We start from the raw sequence: 17,433 nt of genomic DNA, 5'->3' as shown, positions 1-17,433 counted from the left end.
AACATGGAGCCATTGATCACTACCCACTGAGCCCGACGATCTAGCCAGCTTTCTATCCACCTTATAATCCATTCATCCAGCCCATACTTCTTTAACTTGCTGGCAAGAATACTGTGGGAGACCGTATCAAAAGCTTTGCTAAAGTCAAGGAATAACACATCCACTGCTTTCCCCTCATCCACAGACCCAGTTATCTCGTCATGGAAGGCAATTAGGTTAGTTAGGTATGACTTGCCCTTGGTGAATCCATGCTGACTGTTCCTGATCACTCTCCTCTCCTCTAAGTGCTTCAGAATTGATTGCTTGAGGACCTGCTCCATGATTTTTCCAGGGACTGAGGTGAGGCTGACTGGCCTGTAGTTCCCCGGATCCTCCTCCTTCCCTTTTTTTAAAGATGGGCACATTAGCCTTTTTCCAGTCATCCAGGACTTCCCCCGATCGCCATGAGTTTTCAAAGATAATGGCCAATGGCTCTGCAATCACATCCGCCAACTCCTTTAGCATCCTTGGATGCAGAGCATCCGGCCCCATGGACTTGTGCTCGTCCAGCTTTTCTAAATAGTCCTGAATAGGGTGACCAGATGTCCCAATTTTATAGGGACAGTCCCGATTTTTGTGTCTTTTTTTAATATAGGCTCCTATTACCCCCCACCCCCTGTCCTGATTTTTCACACTTGCTGTCTGGTCATCCTAGTCCCTGAACCACTTCTTTTTCCACAGAGGGCTGGTCACCTCCTCCCCGTACTGTGCTGCCCAGTGCAGCAGTCTGGGAGCTGACCTTGTTCGTGAAGACAGAGGCAAAAAAATCATTGAGTACATCTTCTGTCACTAGGTTGCCTCCCTCGTTCAGTAAGGGGCCCACACTTTCCTTGACTTTCTTCTTGCTGCTAACGTACCTGAAGAAACCCTTCTTGTTACTCTTAACATCTCTTGCTAGCTGGAACTCCAAGTGTGATTTGGCCTTCCTGGTTTCACTCCCGCATGCCTGAGCAATATTTTTATACTCCTCCCTGGTCATTTGTCCAATCTTCCACTTCTTGGAAGCTTCTTTTTTGCATTTAAGATCAGCAAGGATTTCACTGTTAAGCCAAGCTGGTCGCCTGCCATATTTACTGTTCTTTCTACACATCAGGATGGTTTGTTCCTGCAACCTCAGTAAGGATTCTTTAAAATACAGCCAGCTCTCCTGGACTCCTTTCCCCCTCATGTTATTCTCCCAGGGGATCCTGCCCATCAGTTCCCTGAGGGAGTCAGTCTGCTTTTCTGAAGTCCAGGGTCCGTATTCTGCTGCTCTCCTTTCTTCCTTGTGTCAGGATCCTGAATGCGACCATCTCCTGGTCACTGCCTCCCAGGTTCCCATCTACTTTTGCTTCCCCTACTAATTCTTCTCTGTTTGTGAGCAGCAGGTCAAGAAGAGCTCTGCCCCTAGTTGGTTCCTCCAGCATTTGCACCAGGAAATTGCTCACTGTCCCCTGGACTCATATCATGTCCCCTCATTGGTCTCCTCTCTAAGCCATTGGGCCTTTCCACCCAATTCCACCCCCCTGGGCCTTGGCAGGGCCGGAGCTGTGCAGTTCCCCTCTCAGCAGGAGCTCTCCCCAGCCCCTCTGGGCAGCGCTGACTGAGCCCAGGCCCCATTAGAAGCGGCTGCATCCCCTCTGATAAGGACTTGCTGGTGGCCGGGTCTGACGGGACGGAACTGCGTCAGCCAGGCTGGGCCGTTTGCAGTGGCCTGCCTGGAGCGTTCGATCCCCGTGAGGCAGAGGAGGAGGGACGCCAGGACGATGGCTGGAGCCCAGAGACCGTGGCTGCCGCTGCCCCCCCTCTGGCTCTGGTGCTGGGTCCAGGTGCTGCTGGCTCCCCCAGGGCCGTGGCCGGCGCAGGCCTTCAACTTGCACTCGGACCGTCCCACCATCTACACTGGGCCCAGCCACAGCTACTTCGGCTTCGCCATGGACTTCTTCCAGGGCAGCAAGGGCGGGTAGGTGATGGGGGGTTGAGTGGGGAGTGAACATGGGGGTGGAGGTGGGGTGGATTGGATTGGAGACAAGTTTTTAGTTCAGAACAGGGAGAAGTGACCGGGGCAGAGGCTGTCCTGGGTTCGAGTGTGACGTGGGTGAGTCTGAAGGCGGAAGGCAGGTGAGGTGCCGATGTGCCTAGTTCCTGTCAGAGTCTGGTGGGAGGGCAAACAGCACAATACAGACAATGGATTTCAAGAGGGCACTTTAGCAAACTCAGGGAGCTGGTCAGTAAGATCCCCGGGAAGCAGGTCTAAGGGGAAAACTAGTTCAATCTATCGCTCCCCTCCCCTCCCTCCTGCTCCCTGGCCCCAGTGCTCTGCCCCCAGGATCATGGCCACACTCCCCCTCTGCCTCCCCCATGCTCCAGCCTTCCCCAGCAAGCTGGCAAACTGCAAGTGCACAGACCAGCCCCCACAGGCTGCCTCCCTTTCCCCCCAGAGGTTTCTCCTGCCTTTCAGGGCTGTGAAATTCTCCTACCGTGTGGCCCAGCAGTGCTGCTGCCTCTGTGTGTGCGCGCACATGTGCATATGTGTGCATGTGATGTGTGCACACACATGGGGTGTGATGCACATGTGTGCACACATGTGTTGTCAGGGCCAGCTCTAGTTTTTTTGCCACCCCAAGCAAAAAAATTTTTGGCTGCCCCCGGCTCCCACACACTCGGGGAGCCCCTCTCGCTGCCGCAGCCTGGGCCCTGGAGCTGAGCGCGGGCTGTGGCGGCTGCGAAAGGGGCTCCCAGAGCATGGAAGGAGCCGGGGAGGGAGGGAAGCGGGGCCTGGAATGCAGGGAGAGAGGAGGGGTCCTGCTGCCGATGCTGCTCTGAGTCTCCCCAGGGCGGCGCGGCGTTTCCCCACCCGAGTGGGCTGTGCAGGGCGCTGCCGGGCTGGGCAGGGGGCACGGATCCTGGCTTGTGCCGACAGGGCGAGAGGCTTTTTGCCACTCCAAGCAAAAAAAAAAAAAAGGAGGGGTTGCCACCCCTTAGAAAGTGTTGCCCCAAGCACATGCTTGGAGGGCTGGTGCCTAGAGCCGGCCCTGTGTGTTGTGTGTGTGCATACATGTGTCTAACACTAAGCCCCCTGCCATGCACACTGCTGACAAGGGCTCGCTGGGCTCAGAGCAGTGGCCCGGCCTGAGCAGAGCAGGGACCCCGGGGCAGTTTTCTCAGTGGCCCAGCAGCCTGGGAGGTGTCAGGTGTCCCTGGGGCTGTTCCCAGCCATGGGCCGATGGGGAGATCGGGGGAAGCAGCTCGGAGGATCACGTCCTACAAGGGGCCAAGGAGACTCCTGGGCGGTGACAGAAGCCGGCCTGGCTCTGGGGCTCCGCCCACGCCGTGAGGGGGTGACGGGGCAGAAGGGACAATCCAAGGGGTGACACTACGAATGGCTTGGCCCCACCAGCCCTCTGGGGCCCTCAGCCGGCACCACGAGGCCGGGCTCCAGGCAAAGCCAGGGCTCCTGGCTCCATCCACCATGGGGCTGCTAAAGGGATGGCCCTGCCCCCTTTCTTGGGGGTGCTGTGGGGGAGGGCAGGCGAGGACGGCACTGGGGCTGCAGTGGGGTGAAGCAGTGGGCTGACCCTGTGCCCAGGGGTGGGGGGGTCCATAGGAACAGCTGTCCCTTGGGGGCACCAGGCTCAGAGCGGGCAGGCAGCTGTGCTCTCCCTCCTACCCCAATGTCACACTCCTGGGCAGGGGGCAGACGGGTGGGGCCCCCGCAGCATCTGTGCCAGGCACCCATGGGCATTGCCCAGATGCTGCTGCAGACACAGACCCAGTGGATCAGGCCCCTGACTCCTGGCTGGCTCAGTCCCTCTGAGGAGCTGGGCCTGGGCCCCATTGCAAATGCCCCTTCCTGTCCCAACCACCGGGTGGCGCTGCATTGCCCTGTCAAACAGCAGCCAAGTCCCATCCCAGAGGGGGCTGCATTGCAGTGGGGGGCAACAGGGCTCCGTGGGGCTCAGACCGAAGGTGCTGGGATCTAGGTGGGGGGAGAGCTGCAGGATGAGGAGCCGGGCCAACTGGCACCCCAAAGCCACCCTCCATCCAGGCCCCCGGAGCCCAGTGTGCTCCCACCCGCAGCAGGGGCCCTGCCCTGACAGCCTCCCCCTGTGCCCATAGCATGAGTGTGGTGGTGGGTGCACCCCGGGCCAACACCTCGCAGCCTGGCGTGGTGGAGGCCGGAGCCGTGTACTTGTGCCCCTGGGCGCCCGGCGGGACCCGCTGCAGCATCATAGAGTTTGATCGCAAAGGTGAGTGAGCCATAGCTAGCTGAGGGGGCAGCTTGGGGTTAGCTACTGTGGGGCAGAGGGAGGCTGGGGGAAGGTGGGGCTGGCAGGGGTGAGTAGGGACCCCGTGATGATGTGGGTGCGGGCTGGGTGGGGTGGGTTTTGGATCGGGAGGTAGGGACTCTGGAGTGAGGTGGGAGTGGGTGGAGTGGGTTGTGGATAGGGGGGTGGGTTGTGGATCAGAAGGGTAGGGAACTCCAGGGTGACGTGGGGGGTGGGAGGGGCAGGTTCTGGGTCCCAGGGGAGTAGGGACCCCAGAGTGAGGTGGGGGCAGGATGGGTGAGGTGGGTTTTGGATCAGGGGGTAGGAACCTCGGGGTGAGGTGGGAGTGGGTGGGGTGGGTTTTGGATCGGGGGGTAGGGACCTCGGGGTGAGGTGGGGATGGGTGGGGTGGGTTGTGGATCAGAAGGGTAGGGAACTCCAGGGTGACGTGGGGGGTGGGAGGGGCAGGTTCTGGGTCCCAGGGGAGTAGGGACCCCAGAGTGAGGTGGGGGCAGGATGGGTGAGGTGGGTTTTGGATCAGGGGGTAGGGACCTCGGGGTGAGGTGGGGGTTGGGGGTTTGGCGGATTGCGGATGGTGGGGTGAGGTGGGGGCAGATGAGCAGGTTGGGGATCCCATGGGGGGATCCCGGGTTTTTCCCTTGCCTGCGCTGACCTGCCCGTGCCCCCAGGAGACCAGGCCGAGACCAAGGGATTCCTCCAGCTAAGGACTTACAAGTCTCACCAGTGGTTCGGGGCGTCCGTGAGCAGCTGGGGCGGCAACATTGTGGTGGGTGCCCTGAGCGCCGACTCTCAGAGTCCCCATCCCTCCCCCCTAGGCCCACGTGCCCATGTCCCTCCCACCAGCTTCCCCCATCACGTGGCTTGAGTCAGCTCCAACCTTCCTGGCTGAGCCCTCAGATGGGGAAACTGAGGCACAGAGTGCATCCTGGCAACCGCCTGGCAACTGGCCGCCTCGGGGAGCTATGCAGGGTCGGGCTGGGCGGGAGACCCCTGGAGGTGTCCCGGAGGGCAGGGAGAGACCCCGTCCCAGACAGACAGGAGGGGAGGCGCTGAGATGAGGTGCTCAGCTGGGGCTTTGGCTGCCCATGGCTCCCTGGAGCAGAGGGGTTCAGTTCTTCTCCTGGTGCTCTCAGTCATTGTGTCCTGTTAACCTGCTGCCACACTCTGCCCCAGAAGCAGATGCATTTCCGTCCCGGGTCTGTCCCGCCCTCAGGGAGACGAGATGGAGATATTGGCTGTGGTGGATTGTTGTGGGTTGGATGGTGGGGGGCGGCAGGAGGAGCCCAGCCCAGAGACGGGAGGTTCCAGGCAGCGCAGTGGGGAGCTGGGCCTGGCCGGGCGAGGGGCAGGCGGGCTGGGACCCCGGCGGCAGTGGGTGGTGCTGAGTGTCCGGTCACCTTGCCAGGCCTGCGCCCCCCTGCAGCACTGGAATGCCTTCGAGGGCGAGGCCCAGGCCACCCAGACACCCGTGGGGACCTGCTTCGTGGCCACCGAGGGCCTGAGCCGCTTCGCCGAATACACGCCCTGCCGCTGCCAGCACATGGAGGCCACGTACAAGCAGAGGGGCTACGGTGAGCAACGCCCCCCTCCCCAACGGCCATGCCGGCCCCCCAACGCCCCCCTCCCCAACGGCCATGCCGGCCCCCCAACGCCCCCCTCCCCAACGGCCATGCCGGCTCCCTGCCCCAACGCCCTCCCTCCCCAACGGCCATGCCAGCTCCCCGCCCCCAACGCCCCCCTCCTCATCGGCCATGCCGGCCTCCCAACGCCCCCCTACCCAACGGCCATGCCGGCTCCCCAACGCCCCCCTCCCCAACGGCCATGCCAGCTCCCCGCCCCCAACGCCCCCCTCCTCAACGGCCATGCCGGCTCCCCGCCCCCAACGCCCCCCTCCTCATCGGCCATGCCGGCCCCCCAACGCCCCCCTACCCAACGGCCATGCCGGCTCCCCAACGCCCCCCTCCCCAACGGCCATGCCGGCTCCCCGCCCCCAACGCCCCCCTCCTCAACGGCCATGCCGGCTCCCTGCCCCAACGCCCACCTCCCCAACGGCCATGCCGGCTCCCCACCCCAACGCACCCCTCCCCAATGGCCATGCTGGCTCCCCGCCGCAACGCCCCCCTCCCCAATGGCCATGCCGGCCCCCCAACGTCCCCCTCCCCAACGGCCATGCCGGCTCCCCACCCCCAACACCCCCTTCCCCAACGGCCATGCCGGCTCCATGCCCCAACGCCCCCCTCCCCAACGGCCATGCCGGCCCCCCAACGCCCCCGTCCTCTACGGTCATGCCAGCTCCCCGGCCCCAACGCCCCCCTCCCCATCAGTGATGCCGGCCCCCCAATGCCCCCCTCCCCAATGGCCATACTGGCCCCCCAATACCCCCCTCCCCAACAGCCATGCCGGCCCCCCAACGCCGCCCTCCCCAACGGCCATACCAGCCCCCCAATGCCCCCCTCCTCCACTGCCATGCTGGCTCTCCGCCCCCAATGCCCCCCTCCTCCACGGCCATGCCGGCCCCCCAATGCCCCCCTCCCCAACGGCCATGCCGGCCCCTTAACGTCCCCCTCCTCCATGGCCATGCTGGGTCCCCGCCCCCAATGCCACCCTCCTCCACAGCCATGCTGGTTCCCTCCCACCCCCCGCAGCCACACCGGTTCCCTGCCCCCAATGCTTCACTCCCCTGCAGCCATGCCCGCTCCCCGCCCCTGACACCCCCTCTCTGGCTCCCTGCACCCTTCCCCCACAGCCACGCTGGTTCCCTGCCCCCGAAGTCCCCTCCTCCACAGCCACGCCAGCTCCAGGCCCCCCGGCCTTAGGGGAAATGGCTCCCTGGGCGAACTTCCATTGCCTGTGGATGTGGCATTCCCCCATTGCCCCTGGCCCCCATGAGCTCCCCAGATCCCCACTCTCCCTTCCTCCCAACCCGCGCACTGTGCCCTCTTTGCCCGGCCTGCTTCTGCGCCTCCACCCCAATCCCTACACCCCTTCACGTTCAGCCTCTGCCCCTTCCTGTGCCCAGTCCCTACACCCCCTTCACATTCAGCCTCTGCCCCTTCCTGTGCCCAGTCCCTACACCCCCTTCACGTTCAGCCTCTGCCCCTTCCTGTGCCCCAATCCCTGCACCCCCTTCACGTTCAACCTCTGCCCCTTCCTGTCCCCAGTCCCTGCACCCCCTTCACGTTCAGCCTCTGCCCCTTCCTGTGCCCCAATCCCTGCACCCCTTCACGTTCAGCCTCTGCCCCTTCCTGTGCCCCAGTCCCTGCACCCCTTCACGTTCAGCATCTGCCCCTTCCTGTGCCCCAATCCCTGCACCCCTTCACGTTCAGCCTCTGCCCCTTCCTGTGCCCCAATCCCTGCACCCCAATCCCTACACCCCTTCACGTTCAACCTCTGCCCCTTCCTGTGCCCAATCCCTGCACCTCCTTCACTCCTACCCCCTGCGCCTCCCTCCTGAGCCCCTAACCCCTGCACTGTGCCTGCGCCCTCACCCCAACCCCTGCCCCCTCCTGTGCCCCAATCCCTGCACCCCCTGCACCTCCCCCCTGAGCCCCTAACCCCTGCACTGTGCCTGCGCCCTCACCCCAACCCCTGCCCCCTCCTGTGCCCCAATCCCTGCACCCCCTGTGCCTCCCCCCTGAGCTCCTAACCCCTGCACTGTGCATGGGCCCTCACCCCAACCCCTGCCCCCTCCTACGCCCCAATCCCTGCACCCCCTGCACCTCCCCCCTGAGCCCCTAACCCCTGCACTGTGCATGGGCCCTCACCCCAACCCCTGCCCCCTCCGTGCCCCAATCCCTGCAGCCCCTTCACTCCTACCCCCTGCGCCTCCCCCCTTCGCCCCTAACCCCTGCACTGTGCCTGCGCCCTGACCCCAACCCCTGCCCCCTCCTGTGCCCCAATCCCTGCACGCCCTGCACCTCCCCCCTGAGCCCCTAACCCCTGCACTGTGCATGGGCCCTCACCCCAACCCCTGCCCCCTCCTGTGCCCCAATCCCTGCACCCCCTGCACCTCTCCCCTGAGCCCCTAACCCCTACACTGTGCCTGCGCCCTCACCCCAACCCCTGCACCTCCTCCCGAGCCCCTAACCCCTGCACTCTGCATGGGCCCTCACCCCAACCCCTGCCCCCTCCTGTGCCCCCATCCCTGCACCCGCTTCACTGCTACCCCCTGCACCTCCCCCCTGAACCCCTAACCCCTGCACTGTGCCTGCGCCCTGACCCCAACCCCTGCCCCTTCCTGTGCCCCAATCCCTGCACTCCCTGCACCTCCCCCCTGAGCCCCTAACCCCTGCACTGTGCATGGGCCCTCACCCCAACCCCTACCCCCTGTGTCCCACTCCTGCACCCACGGGGGGAGCCTGACCTGGATGCTGCTCCTCTGCCCCGCACAGCCCTAGGGGATTGGAGGGGGGAGCAAGGAGCTGTCAGGGGTCCCTGCACCCAGAGCACTTTCTTTGTGGGCTGGGTAAGGGGAGGGCAGGAGAGCAGCAGCTCCTGGTGCCTTAGCGCAGTGTGTGTGTGTGGGGGGTGCATGGATGTGTGTGTGTGTGTGTAGGGTTGTGTGGATGTGTGTGTGTGTAGGAGTGTGTTTGTGTGTAGGAGTGTGTGTGCACGCGTGGATGCATGGGTGCATGGGTGTGTGTGTGTATGTGTATGGGTGTGTGTGTGTGCACACACAAGTGGGTGCATGGGTGTGTGTGTACACGCAAGTGTATGTGTAGGGTGTGTGTGTGTGTGTGAATGTATGCGTGTGTAGGTATGTTTGTGTGTATGTAGGGGTTGTGTGTGTAGGTGTGTGTGTGTGTAGGTGTGTGTGCGCGCGTGTGTGTGGGGGTCTGTGTGTGTGTGTGTGTGTGTGTAGGGGTGTGTGTGTGTAAGTGTGTGCACGCACACAGTCTTTTTAAGAAAGCTCTTGGGGTCGGGGGCCTGGACTAGGCTTGTTCAGACCCAAGCAGCTCCGGCCCCGAGAGGCAGCAGCACAGACACCCCCCGTCCCGTCACCTGCCTTAGTGGAACTCAGGGGGGACTCCAGCCATCAGCCTCCCCTGACCTCCCCACGGGGCAGGAACAGCAGCTGCCGGGCTGAGCACGTGGAGCAGGGCCCGGGGGGCACCTGGCTCGGATGCCCCTCCATCCGCTTACAGCCATGCCAGTTCCCTGCCCCCCTCGGTGCCAGTTCCCCCACCCCGCTGCTCAGCCCTGGCGGGGGGGGGGCAGGCCAAAGGCCAATGCTGATGCTCCTCTCAAGGTGACACTCAGAGCCCCCCAGCTGGGAGGAGCCCCCCCATCCTTCACTCCCATGCCCAGGTGCCCATGCCCCTCCCACCAGCTTCCTCCATCGCGTGGCTTGGGTCAGCATCAACCTTCCCAGCTGAGCCTTCAGCCTCTTTGCAGAGAAGTAGCCCCACTCTCTTATACAGATGGGGAAACTGAGGCACAGAGTGCCTAAGGTCAGCCTATCACTCTCAGCGCTCACTGGGCACAACTCCCCTTGTGGCGCTGAGGCCAGGGAGCTCGCCAGAGACCCCATGAGGAGCAGTGGCTGGATCCTGGGGTAGAGGGGCACTGGGGGCATCCGGGGAGCCCCTCACTCCCCTCCCCTGCTTTCATTGTTGTCCATTTCAGGCCTCACTCCCAGTCCCTCCGTGCCCACAGCACACTCAGCCGAGGGGCCCCACGCAGGGAGATCTCTGCCAACGTCTTTGGGCCCTAGATTCACCCCGGGAAGGCCAAACCCAGGTGTCTGGCTGCCCCGTGGGCCCAGCAGCTCACTCTCTGCCGAGGAGGCTGGCTGTGGGGCGCTGACCCACGATGGACACCAGAGGTGCCAGCTCCCTGTGCCACCTGGCATCCCGCTGCCCAGGGCAGCTGAGTGGGTTCCTGGCCCAGCCTGGAAGCCTGGCTCTGCCGAGCAAAGATCACAGCCAAACTCCTCAGGGGCAACCCCTCAACATCCTCCAGCTCCCCCTGACCCAGGAGCATGGCACTAACGCGGCCTTGTGCCCCTCTCCACAGTCAACGACAAGCGGTACTGCGAGGTGGGCTTCAGTGCCACCATCACCCACGTGAGTACGGCCCGGGGGCGTCCAGGTCTGCAGATGTCCATGGTGGTGGGAGTCTTGGAGGAGTGCCCGTGGAAACGTGCCTATGAGTGTGTGTGCCCATGGGGAGTGCCCGTGGGGGGGGTGCATGTGCCCAAAGGGTTGCCCCTGGGGTTATGTGCACATGTGCCCATGGGGGGTGCCCGTGGGATTGTGTGCGCATGTGCCCATGGGGGGTGCCCGTGGGGGGGGTGTGAGCATGTGCCCATGGGGGTGCCTATGGGGGAGTGTGTGCATGTGCCCATGGGGGTGCCCGTGGGGGTGTGTGTGCGCATGTGCCCATGGGGGTGCCCGTGGGGGGGTGCGCATGTGCCCATGGAGGGTGCCCGTGGGATGTGTGTGTGCCCCTGGGGGTGTCTGCGGGTGGGGCACTCACTCAGGCCTGTCCTGTTCCCTTGCAGGCTGGCAGGCTGGTGCTGGGTGCCCCAGGAGGATACTACTTTGCGGGTAAGGGCTCTGGTTCCTGGGGGGCTCTGGGGACTGTGGGGGGAGGAGGAGCCCAGTGCCCCCTGGCATGGCTGCCATCGCCTACAACACTTCCAGTGGAGCCATGGCAACGCTGACAGAATCGCCCCCAGGGCTCCCCCCTCCGCTGTGCTGGGGGCACTGTGCCTGCCTGTGCCCAGGGGGCTGGACGGACCCTGCCCAACCCGTCCGTGGTGTCCCATCGTGGCTGGCAGAAGCTGCCCCCGGGGCTGTAGCTAGAACCCCTCCAGCTTGGAGCATCCCCCTCAGGCAGGGACCTGCCCACGGCACATGGAAAATGCAAGCAGCCCCTGCCCCCTCGTGGGGACCCCCAGGAGCTAGCGTGAGGCTGGCGAAGGGGATGCTGTGGGGCGGGGGTGCAGGATGGCCATGCTGGGCAGGGGCCCCTCCTTCTCTCACTCTCCCTAGCCCCTGCCTGACTCACGGGTGGCCTGGATGTTCCCCCAGGGCTGATCTACTCGGTCAATCTGTCAGCGGTCGTGTCCCACGTCCCGGGCAGCGCCCTGCTCTGGTCCGTGGCCCCGGAGCAGGTCACGGAGGACATGTACGCTGAGTACGATGACGCCTATAGAGGTGAGCGCAGCCTCCCCCAGCCACCTGCCCACCTCGTGGCTGGGCCCGGGAGAGACTGACTGTCCCTGGTGCCAGCAGGGCACTGGCAGGGTCCACACTGCCCCCGGTCTAAGCACCAGACCCCACTTCCCTCCAGAGCTGGGGAGAGAACCCAGGAGTGCTGGATCCCAGCCCCCAGTCCTGCTTTGCCCCACTGCCAACCGGGCTCCAGGGGCAGCAAGCTTGCCCACCCCAGCCGTGCCCATGGTGACCCCCCCCCCGCTAACGGGGGGAGGGGTAGCTCAGTGCTTTGAGCATTGGCCTGCTAAACCCAGGGGTGTCAGTTCAATCCTTCAGGGGCCACTCAGGGACCTGGGGCAAAAATCTGTCTGGGAATTGGGCCTGCTCTGAGCAGGGGGTGGGACTAGATACCTCCTGAGGTCCCTTCCAGCCGTGAGATTCTCCAATTAGACCCCACTCCCCTCCAGAGCCGGGGTGAGAGCCCAGGGGTCCTGGCTCCTGCCTCCCCTGCCCCTACCACTGGCATCTCCTTCCCCCGGGTGCTGGTCGTTCTGCCCTGGGCATGTGCGGCGGGCAGGGGCGTTCGAAGGGTGAACCCTGCTCCCTCTCTCTGCAGGGTACTCGGTGGCCGTGGGGGAGTTCGATGGGGACCCCGTCACACCAGGTAGGGGATCTGTCCTTGGCTTGTGTGGTGCCCCCCAAACACCTGAAGCTGCACAGTGCTCTGGGGCTGCCAACTGGGCACAGAGCAGACTTGGCTCGCCCACCCTGGCCGTGCCCATGGTGACCCCCCCCACCCATGCCTGTCCCCGGGGCACAGGGCTGGGAGCAGGAAGGGTGAGGGGCTCCTTGCCAGCTGCCACCCCTGGGCAAATGGGGCCTCTGCCCTCAGCAATGGCTTGCAGCCAGGAAGTCCATGCCCCCCCAGGCTCCCCCCACACCCAAATCCCCTGCCCCCCCGGGCTCCCTCGCCCCAGAGTCCCTGCCCGCCAGACCTGCCCACCTGCTTGTCCATTGTCCCTTCCAGCTAGGCACAGTCCTGGGGCTATATCCGATTCTACCCTCCTGCCCAGAGCACCCCTTGCACCTGGCTGGCCGCTGCCCTGCTCGCTGCACAGGCAGGGGCCGTCCAGGCAGGCGCCGTCTGTGCGATGCCCCCAGAGCCTGGCAGAGCCCCAGCCGCACAGGGTGAGGGTCTGGCAGAGTCAGCCAGTGCCAACGCTTCCCAGGGAGGGGCAGCACCTGTTCTTGTGCCCTCTGCCCCCAGTCTGACCCCTTCAGGTCCCTCCCTGGGGCCCGGGGGGGCGCGGGGCTTTGCCTTTGCTTCGGGCAGCCCGGGCCAGCGGCTCAGCACCCTCTGCCCCCGGGGTCGCGGGGACTCTTGTGTTTCCTTCACAGAGTACGTTGTGGGCGTCCCCAACAAGAGAACGACCTGGGGGGAGGTGAGTATTGGGGGGCACCATGGGGCAGCTGGGGGAGCAGAGGTGCCATGGGCTGCTCAGGGCCCTGCTCTCATGCATGTAATTCCCTCCCTGCCCTGCAGGTGGCACCATGTGCTCCAGGTTGTGGGGTTGGGGGGCAGCAGCAGGTTCTTCCCTGCAGCTGTGGGGCTCCCAGAGACCCCTCCACACCGAGCACCTCAGTGGGCCACCCCCTGTGCCGGGCTCCCGCCTCCTCCTCCCAGGAACAGGCCCCAGGGAGACACGGCAGGAGCAGCCCACATCTCCCCAGCGCCTGGCGGGAGGGGAGCAGCCCCCATCTCCCTCCTGCCTGATTTGTTTCTCCCCGCGGCAGGTCGAGATCTTCAGTGCTAGGAAGTCTCTGGTGCTGGTACAGAGCATCCAGAGTGAGCAGGTACCTGCCTCCCTCCCCCAACCCCCACTACCCCCATCACTTCACTTTCCACTGTCCTGCCCCAGCCAAGGGAGAGCCAGTGTCAAAGGGCCCCACTCCCAGCCCAGGCGTCTCCCACTGGACTCCACAAACTCTTGGGCTCCCAAAGCAGTGGCCACTTCGAAAAGTTTGGCCTTAGTTACCAGTCTCTGAGCAAGAGAGGCCCAGGGTAGGTTAGCAGGGGGCTGCAGGTCGGGAGTGAGGGGCACTGGCAGAGCTGGGGGGGACCCGAGTGCTGGGTGAACAGGGGGCTGCAGGTCGGGAGTGAGGGGCACTGGCATAGCTGGGAGGGAGCCCAGGGCTGGGTGAACAGGGGGCTGCAGGTCGGGAGTGAAGGGCACTGGCAGAGCTGGGGGGGAGCCCAGGGCTGGGTGAACAGGGGGCTGCAGGTCGGGAGTGAAGGGCACTGGCAGAGCTGAGGGGGGCCCCAGTGCTGGGTGAACAGGGGGCTGCAGGTCGGGAGTGAAGGGCACTGGCAGAGCTGGGGGGGACCCCAGTGCTGGGTGAACAGGGGGCTGCAGGTCGGGAGTGAAGGGCACTGGCAGAGCTGGGGGGAGCCCAGGGCTGGGATAGAAGGGGGCTGTGGGTCAGTAGTGATGGGCACTGGCAGAGCTGGGTGGGACCCCAGTGCTGGGTGAACAGGGGGCTGCAGGTCGGGAGTGAAGGGCACTGGCAGAGCTGGGGGGAGCCCAGGGCTGGGATAGAAGGGGGCTGTGGGTCAGTAGTGAGGGGCACTGGCAGAGCTGGGGGGGACCCCAGTGCTGGGTGAACAGGGGGCTGCAGGTCGGGAGTGAAGGGCACTGGCATAGCTGGGAGGGAGCCCAGGGCTGGGTGAACAGGGGGGCAGGTCGGGAGTGAAGGGCACTGGCAGAGCTGGGGGGGACCCGAGTGCTGGGTGAACAGGGGGCTGCAGGTCGGGAGTGAGGGGCACTGGCAGAGCTGGGGGGGAGCCCAGGGCTGGGTGAACAGGGGGCTGCAGGTCAGGAGTGAAGGGCACTGGCAGAGCTGGGGGGGACCCGAGTGCTGGGTGAACAGGGGGCTGCAGGTCGGGAGTGAGGGGCACTGGCAGAGCTGGGGGGGAGCCCAGGGCTGGGTGAACAGGGGGCTGCAGGTCGGGAGTGAAGGGCACTGGCAGAGCTGGGGGGGACCCCAGTGCTGGGTGAACAGGGGGCTGCAGGTCGGGAGTGAAGGGCACTGGCAGAGCTGGGGGGAGCCCAGGGCTGGGTGAGCAGGGGGCTGCGGGTTGGGGTTGACAGGCATTGGCCAGCCCAGCACGGCCACTGCCCTCAGTCCCCCACCCCCTATGTCTTCCAGGTGGCGTCGTACTTTGGTCACACGGTGGCTGTTGCTGATGTGAATGGCGATGGGTAAGGAGGAGGTTGCCGCTGGCTTGGCAGCCTGGGCACTGAGCCCAAGTGCCCCTGTCTGCCCCCAACCGCTGCCTGGGGGGGCGGCGAGGCCTCCTCACTCAGGCCTCCCATCCTGGGCGCTGGCAGGGCAAGGGAGAGACGGGCCCACGCTGGGGGGTGCCGGGGCTGCTGGGCTCCATCACCTCCAGGAGCCTCCGTGCTCCGCTTTGCCCGTGCCCATGGCACAGCCCTGTGGGGCCAGAGCCCTCTCCAGCGCCAAGGGCTGGGGGGCACGGCTAAGAGCTCCCAGGGTGCTCTCTGCCCAGGCGCCACTGACATGCTGGGTGTGGATTGTGCAGCTGGTGAATCCATGGGGCTGAGGAGGGGGCTGGGTCCCCGCAGGTGCTGCTCATCCTCCTGGCCCGCGAGGCCCCAGGTCCCCAGCTGGGCCTGTGCTCTGGGCTCCCCAGCCAGCCTGGTTTGTCCCCCCTCATCCCCCCATGTTAGCTTCTGCTGCCATCTGGTGCCCACCAGCCTGCACTGCGGCTGGCAGAGCCTGGCACCAGGCGAGCAGGGGCAGGGGCAGGAGTGGGCAGAGCCGAGGGGGTAACCCCAGCCCGCAGCACAAGGCCCGTGTCAGCCCGGGGGGAGTCTGGGCCCTGAGGGGCCTGGGGACAGACGGATGGACAGACAGAGCTCAGGGTGTGTCCGTGTCCAGGAGCATCAGCTGTGGGGCACCGACTAGTGTTAGCTGCAGTGGCCCAATGCGTTCCTCCTGCGGAGCGGGGACGGGGCTGCTCCCATCCCAGCTGGCTACACACCCAGGCTGTGGGATCCTCCTCTCGTTCCGTCGGCCCCCGCGGCCTGGCAGGGAGGGGAGCCCAGAGCGCCCCCCCCGCCATCTGCCCCCTTTGCCACCAGGAAGGACGACATCTTGGTGGGGGCGCCGCTGTACATGGAGTCCCGCTCCGACCGCAAACTCTACGAGGTGGGGCGCGTCTACCTGTACCTGCAGCGCCGGGGCCCCCACCCCTACAGGCACCCTGCGCAGACCATGACCGGCACCGAGGTCTTCGGCCGCTTCGGCACAGCGATCGCTCCTGTGGGGGACCTGGACCAGGACGGCTACGTCGGTAACACCCAGCCGCAGCGGCCCCGCGCATCAGTCTGCTAGTGCTCAGGGCAGGGGGCTTTGGGTGCCCAGAGACACCCCCACGGGATATGAGACTGGCTGGGTCTGGGGCAGGGCACCTGGAGTGCTGATCACACCAGACTGAGCCCAGGGAAGCTGGTGCCGGGAGCCAGCGGGATGCCCTGGGGAGGTGTGCCCCGTGGTGGGGGAGTGCCCGGGGGCAGGGAGCAGGGCAATGACCCAGCAGCCTGCGCGGGACAGTCACTGCAGGCTGGGAGGCAGCCCTGGGATGGCCAAGCCCCAGGTCTCAAAGTGCTCACGGGGTGGAAGAGCTGAGTCCTGCTATAGCTGGGGAAACTGAGGCAAAGCGGCGAGTCACTCATAGCCACACACAGTAGTAGAGCCAGAAACAGTCCTGACCCTCAGTCCCCTGTCCCCCTCAACTCTAACCACTAGTCCCAACTCCTCTCCCAAAGCCAGGGATAGAATCTTGGCTCCCAGCCCCCACTCCGCCCCTAGACACGACACTCCGAGCCCTGGTTCCCCTTCTAGTCAGTGTGTAACGTCTGGGGCCGTCACTGCCTCAGTGGCTGGGATCCTGCCCCCGGGGATGAGGAGTGACTGGTGCCTGAGGCAGCTGTGCTCGGGGCTCAGCTGCTCTGGCCAGGGCCCGGCTCGTGGGCCCTGCTGTCCTGTCCCCTCAGACGTGGCGGTCGGGGCTCCGTTCGCCGGGAGCGGCTGTGTGCTCATCTTCAGGGGGTGCAGCGAGGGGCTCCGCACACCGGCCTCGCAGGTCCTGGAGAGCCCCTTCCCTGGCCATGCCGCCTTCGGCTTCTCCGTGCGCGGCGCTACCGACATCGACGCCAACGGGTACCCAGGTACAGCCACCCTCCCAGCCCCCCCAGCCCTGGCCAGTGCCACCCCCGGCCCACCAGGGTCACAAGCTTGGAGCTGGGCAGGGCCTGTGGCCCGGACCCTTTGGGGAGGGAGATGTGTGTGAGGAAGAGGGCTCAGCCTCCACTCCCCCCAGAACCCCATTCCCGTGCTGGGCACTGCCTCCTGGCCTCTGCTCCCCTTCCCCCTCCCATGCTTGGTGCTGACCCCTGGGCTCCCCCTTCCCATGGCTGGCACTGCCCCCTGGACTCCCCCCCATGCCTGGTGCTGCCCACTGGGCTCCTGTCCCGTGTTGGCCACTGCCTGCTCCTCCTGGGTCACCCCGTGTTGGGTGCTGTCCCCTGAGAAATGCTGAACACCGCTTCCTAGCAGGGTGCGGCTCTCTGGGCCCTGTAGGCAGGTGCCCCCCTGGCTGGCTGGAGCCCTGGACTCCCCACCCCGGCTCCTGCTGGCAGCTTTGCCACACAGCTGAGCTGGCAGGATCCTGTGTCTGCCCCGTGAAGCCCGCTGTGACCCTTGGCTTGTGTCCCCAGATGTGCTGGTTGGGGCGTTCGGCGCCAGCAAGGTGGCCGTGTACAGGTGAGTGCCCGGGGCTGGCTGGGCAGGGGATGGATGAGTACCCAGGGGCCCTGTGCACGCGAGCTGCACCCAGAGCCAGCAGCACTGAAGTCAGTAGGGGCTGCTGCCCCCAGGATCGG

The 17,433-nt window shown here is 65.2% G+C and overlaps 1 protein-coding gene and 1 long non-coding RNA gene across 5 annotated transcripts in view; both read left to right on the top strand.

The window, feature by feature from the left end:
• The first annotated feature begins 1,694 nt into the window (after nt 1-1,694).
• ITGA2B (integrin subunit alpha 2b) overlaps nt 1,695-17,433 on the top strand; it is a 43,318-nt gene continuing 27,579 nt past the window's right edge. Inside the window, exons 1-14 of one of the 2 annotated variants that reach the window (XM_050934904.1) lie at nt 1,696-1,981; nt 4,138-4,268; nt 4,976-5,073; nt 5,713-5,878; nt 10,323-10,372; nt 10,810-10,855; nt 11,342-11,467; nt 12,084-12,131; nt 12,866-12,909; nt 13,262-13,321; nt 14,675-14,727; nt 15,631-15,842; nt 16,546-16,719; nt 17,269-17,314. In XM_050934904.1, coding sequence (XP_050790861.1) covers nt 1,785-1,981; nt 4,138-4,268; nt 4,976-5,073; nt 5,713-5,878; nt 10,323-10,372; nt 10,810-10,855; nt 11,342-11,467; nt 12,084-12,131; nt 12,866-12,909; nt 13,262-13,321; nt 14,675-14,727; nt 15,631-15,842; nt 16,546-16,719; nt 17,269-17,314 — 1,451 coding nt within the window. In that variant the 5' untranslated portion in view covers nt 1,696-1,784. Of the gene's footprint in view, nt 1,982-4,137; nt 4,269-4,975; nt 5,074-5,712; nt 5,879-10,322; nt 10,373-10,809; nt 10,856-11,341; nt 11,468-12,083; nt 12,132-12,865; nt 12,910-13,261; nt 13,322-14,674; nt 14,728-15,630; nt 15,843-16,545; nt 16,720-17,268; nt 17,315-17,433 lie in introns of both variants that reach the window. The other variant, XM_050934905.1, reaches the window with a different exon arrangement.
• Nucleotides 13,696-14,655, top strand: LOC127040630 (uncharacterized). Of its 3 annotated transcripts, XR_007771477.1 has the most exons (4): nt 13,696-13,749; nt 13,816-14,143; nt 14,274-14,339; nt 14,406-14,655. It is a non-coding gene; the product is annotated as an uncharacterized LOC127040630 (long non-coding RNA). The 3 variants fall into 3 exon arrangements; XR_007771478.1 differs by lacking the exon at nt 13,696-13,749 and having other exon boundaries at nt 13,793-14,012; XR_007771476.1 differs by lacking the exon at nt 13,696-13,749 and having other exon boundaries at nt 13,793-14,143.

The sequence above is a fragment of the Gopherus flavomarginatus genome, chromosome 25, assembly GCF_025201925.1.
Source record: "Gopherus flavomarginatus isolate rGopFla2 chromosome 25, rGopFla2.mat.asm, whole genome shotgun sequence".
NCBI classification, from domain to species: domain Eukaryota; kingdom Metazoa; phylum Chordata; order Testudines; family Testudinidae; genus Gopherus; species Gopherus flavomarginatus.
This window is presented reverse-complemented; position numbering and strand designations above follow the sequence as displayed.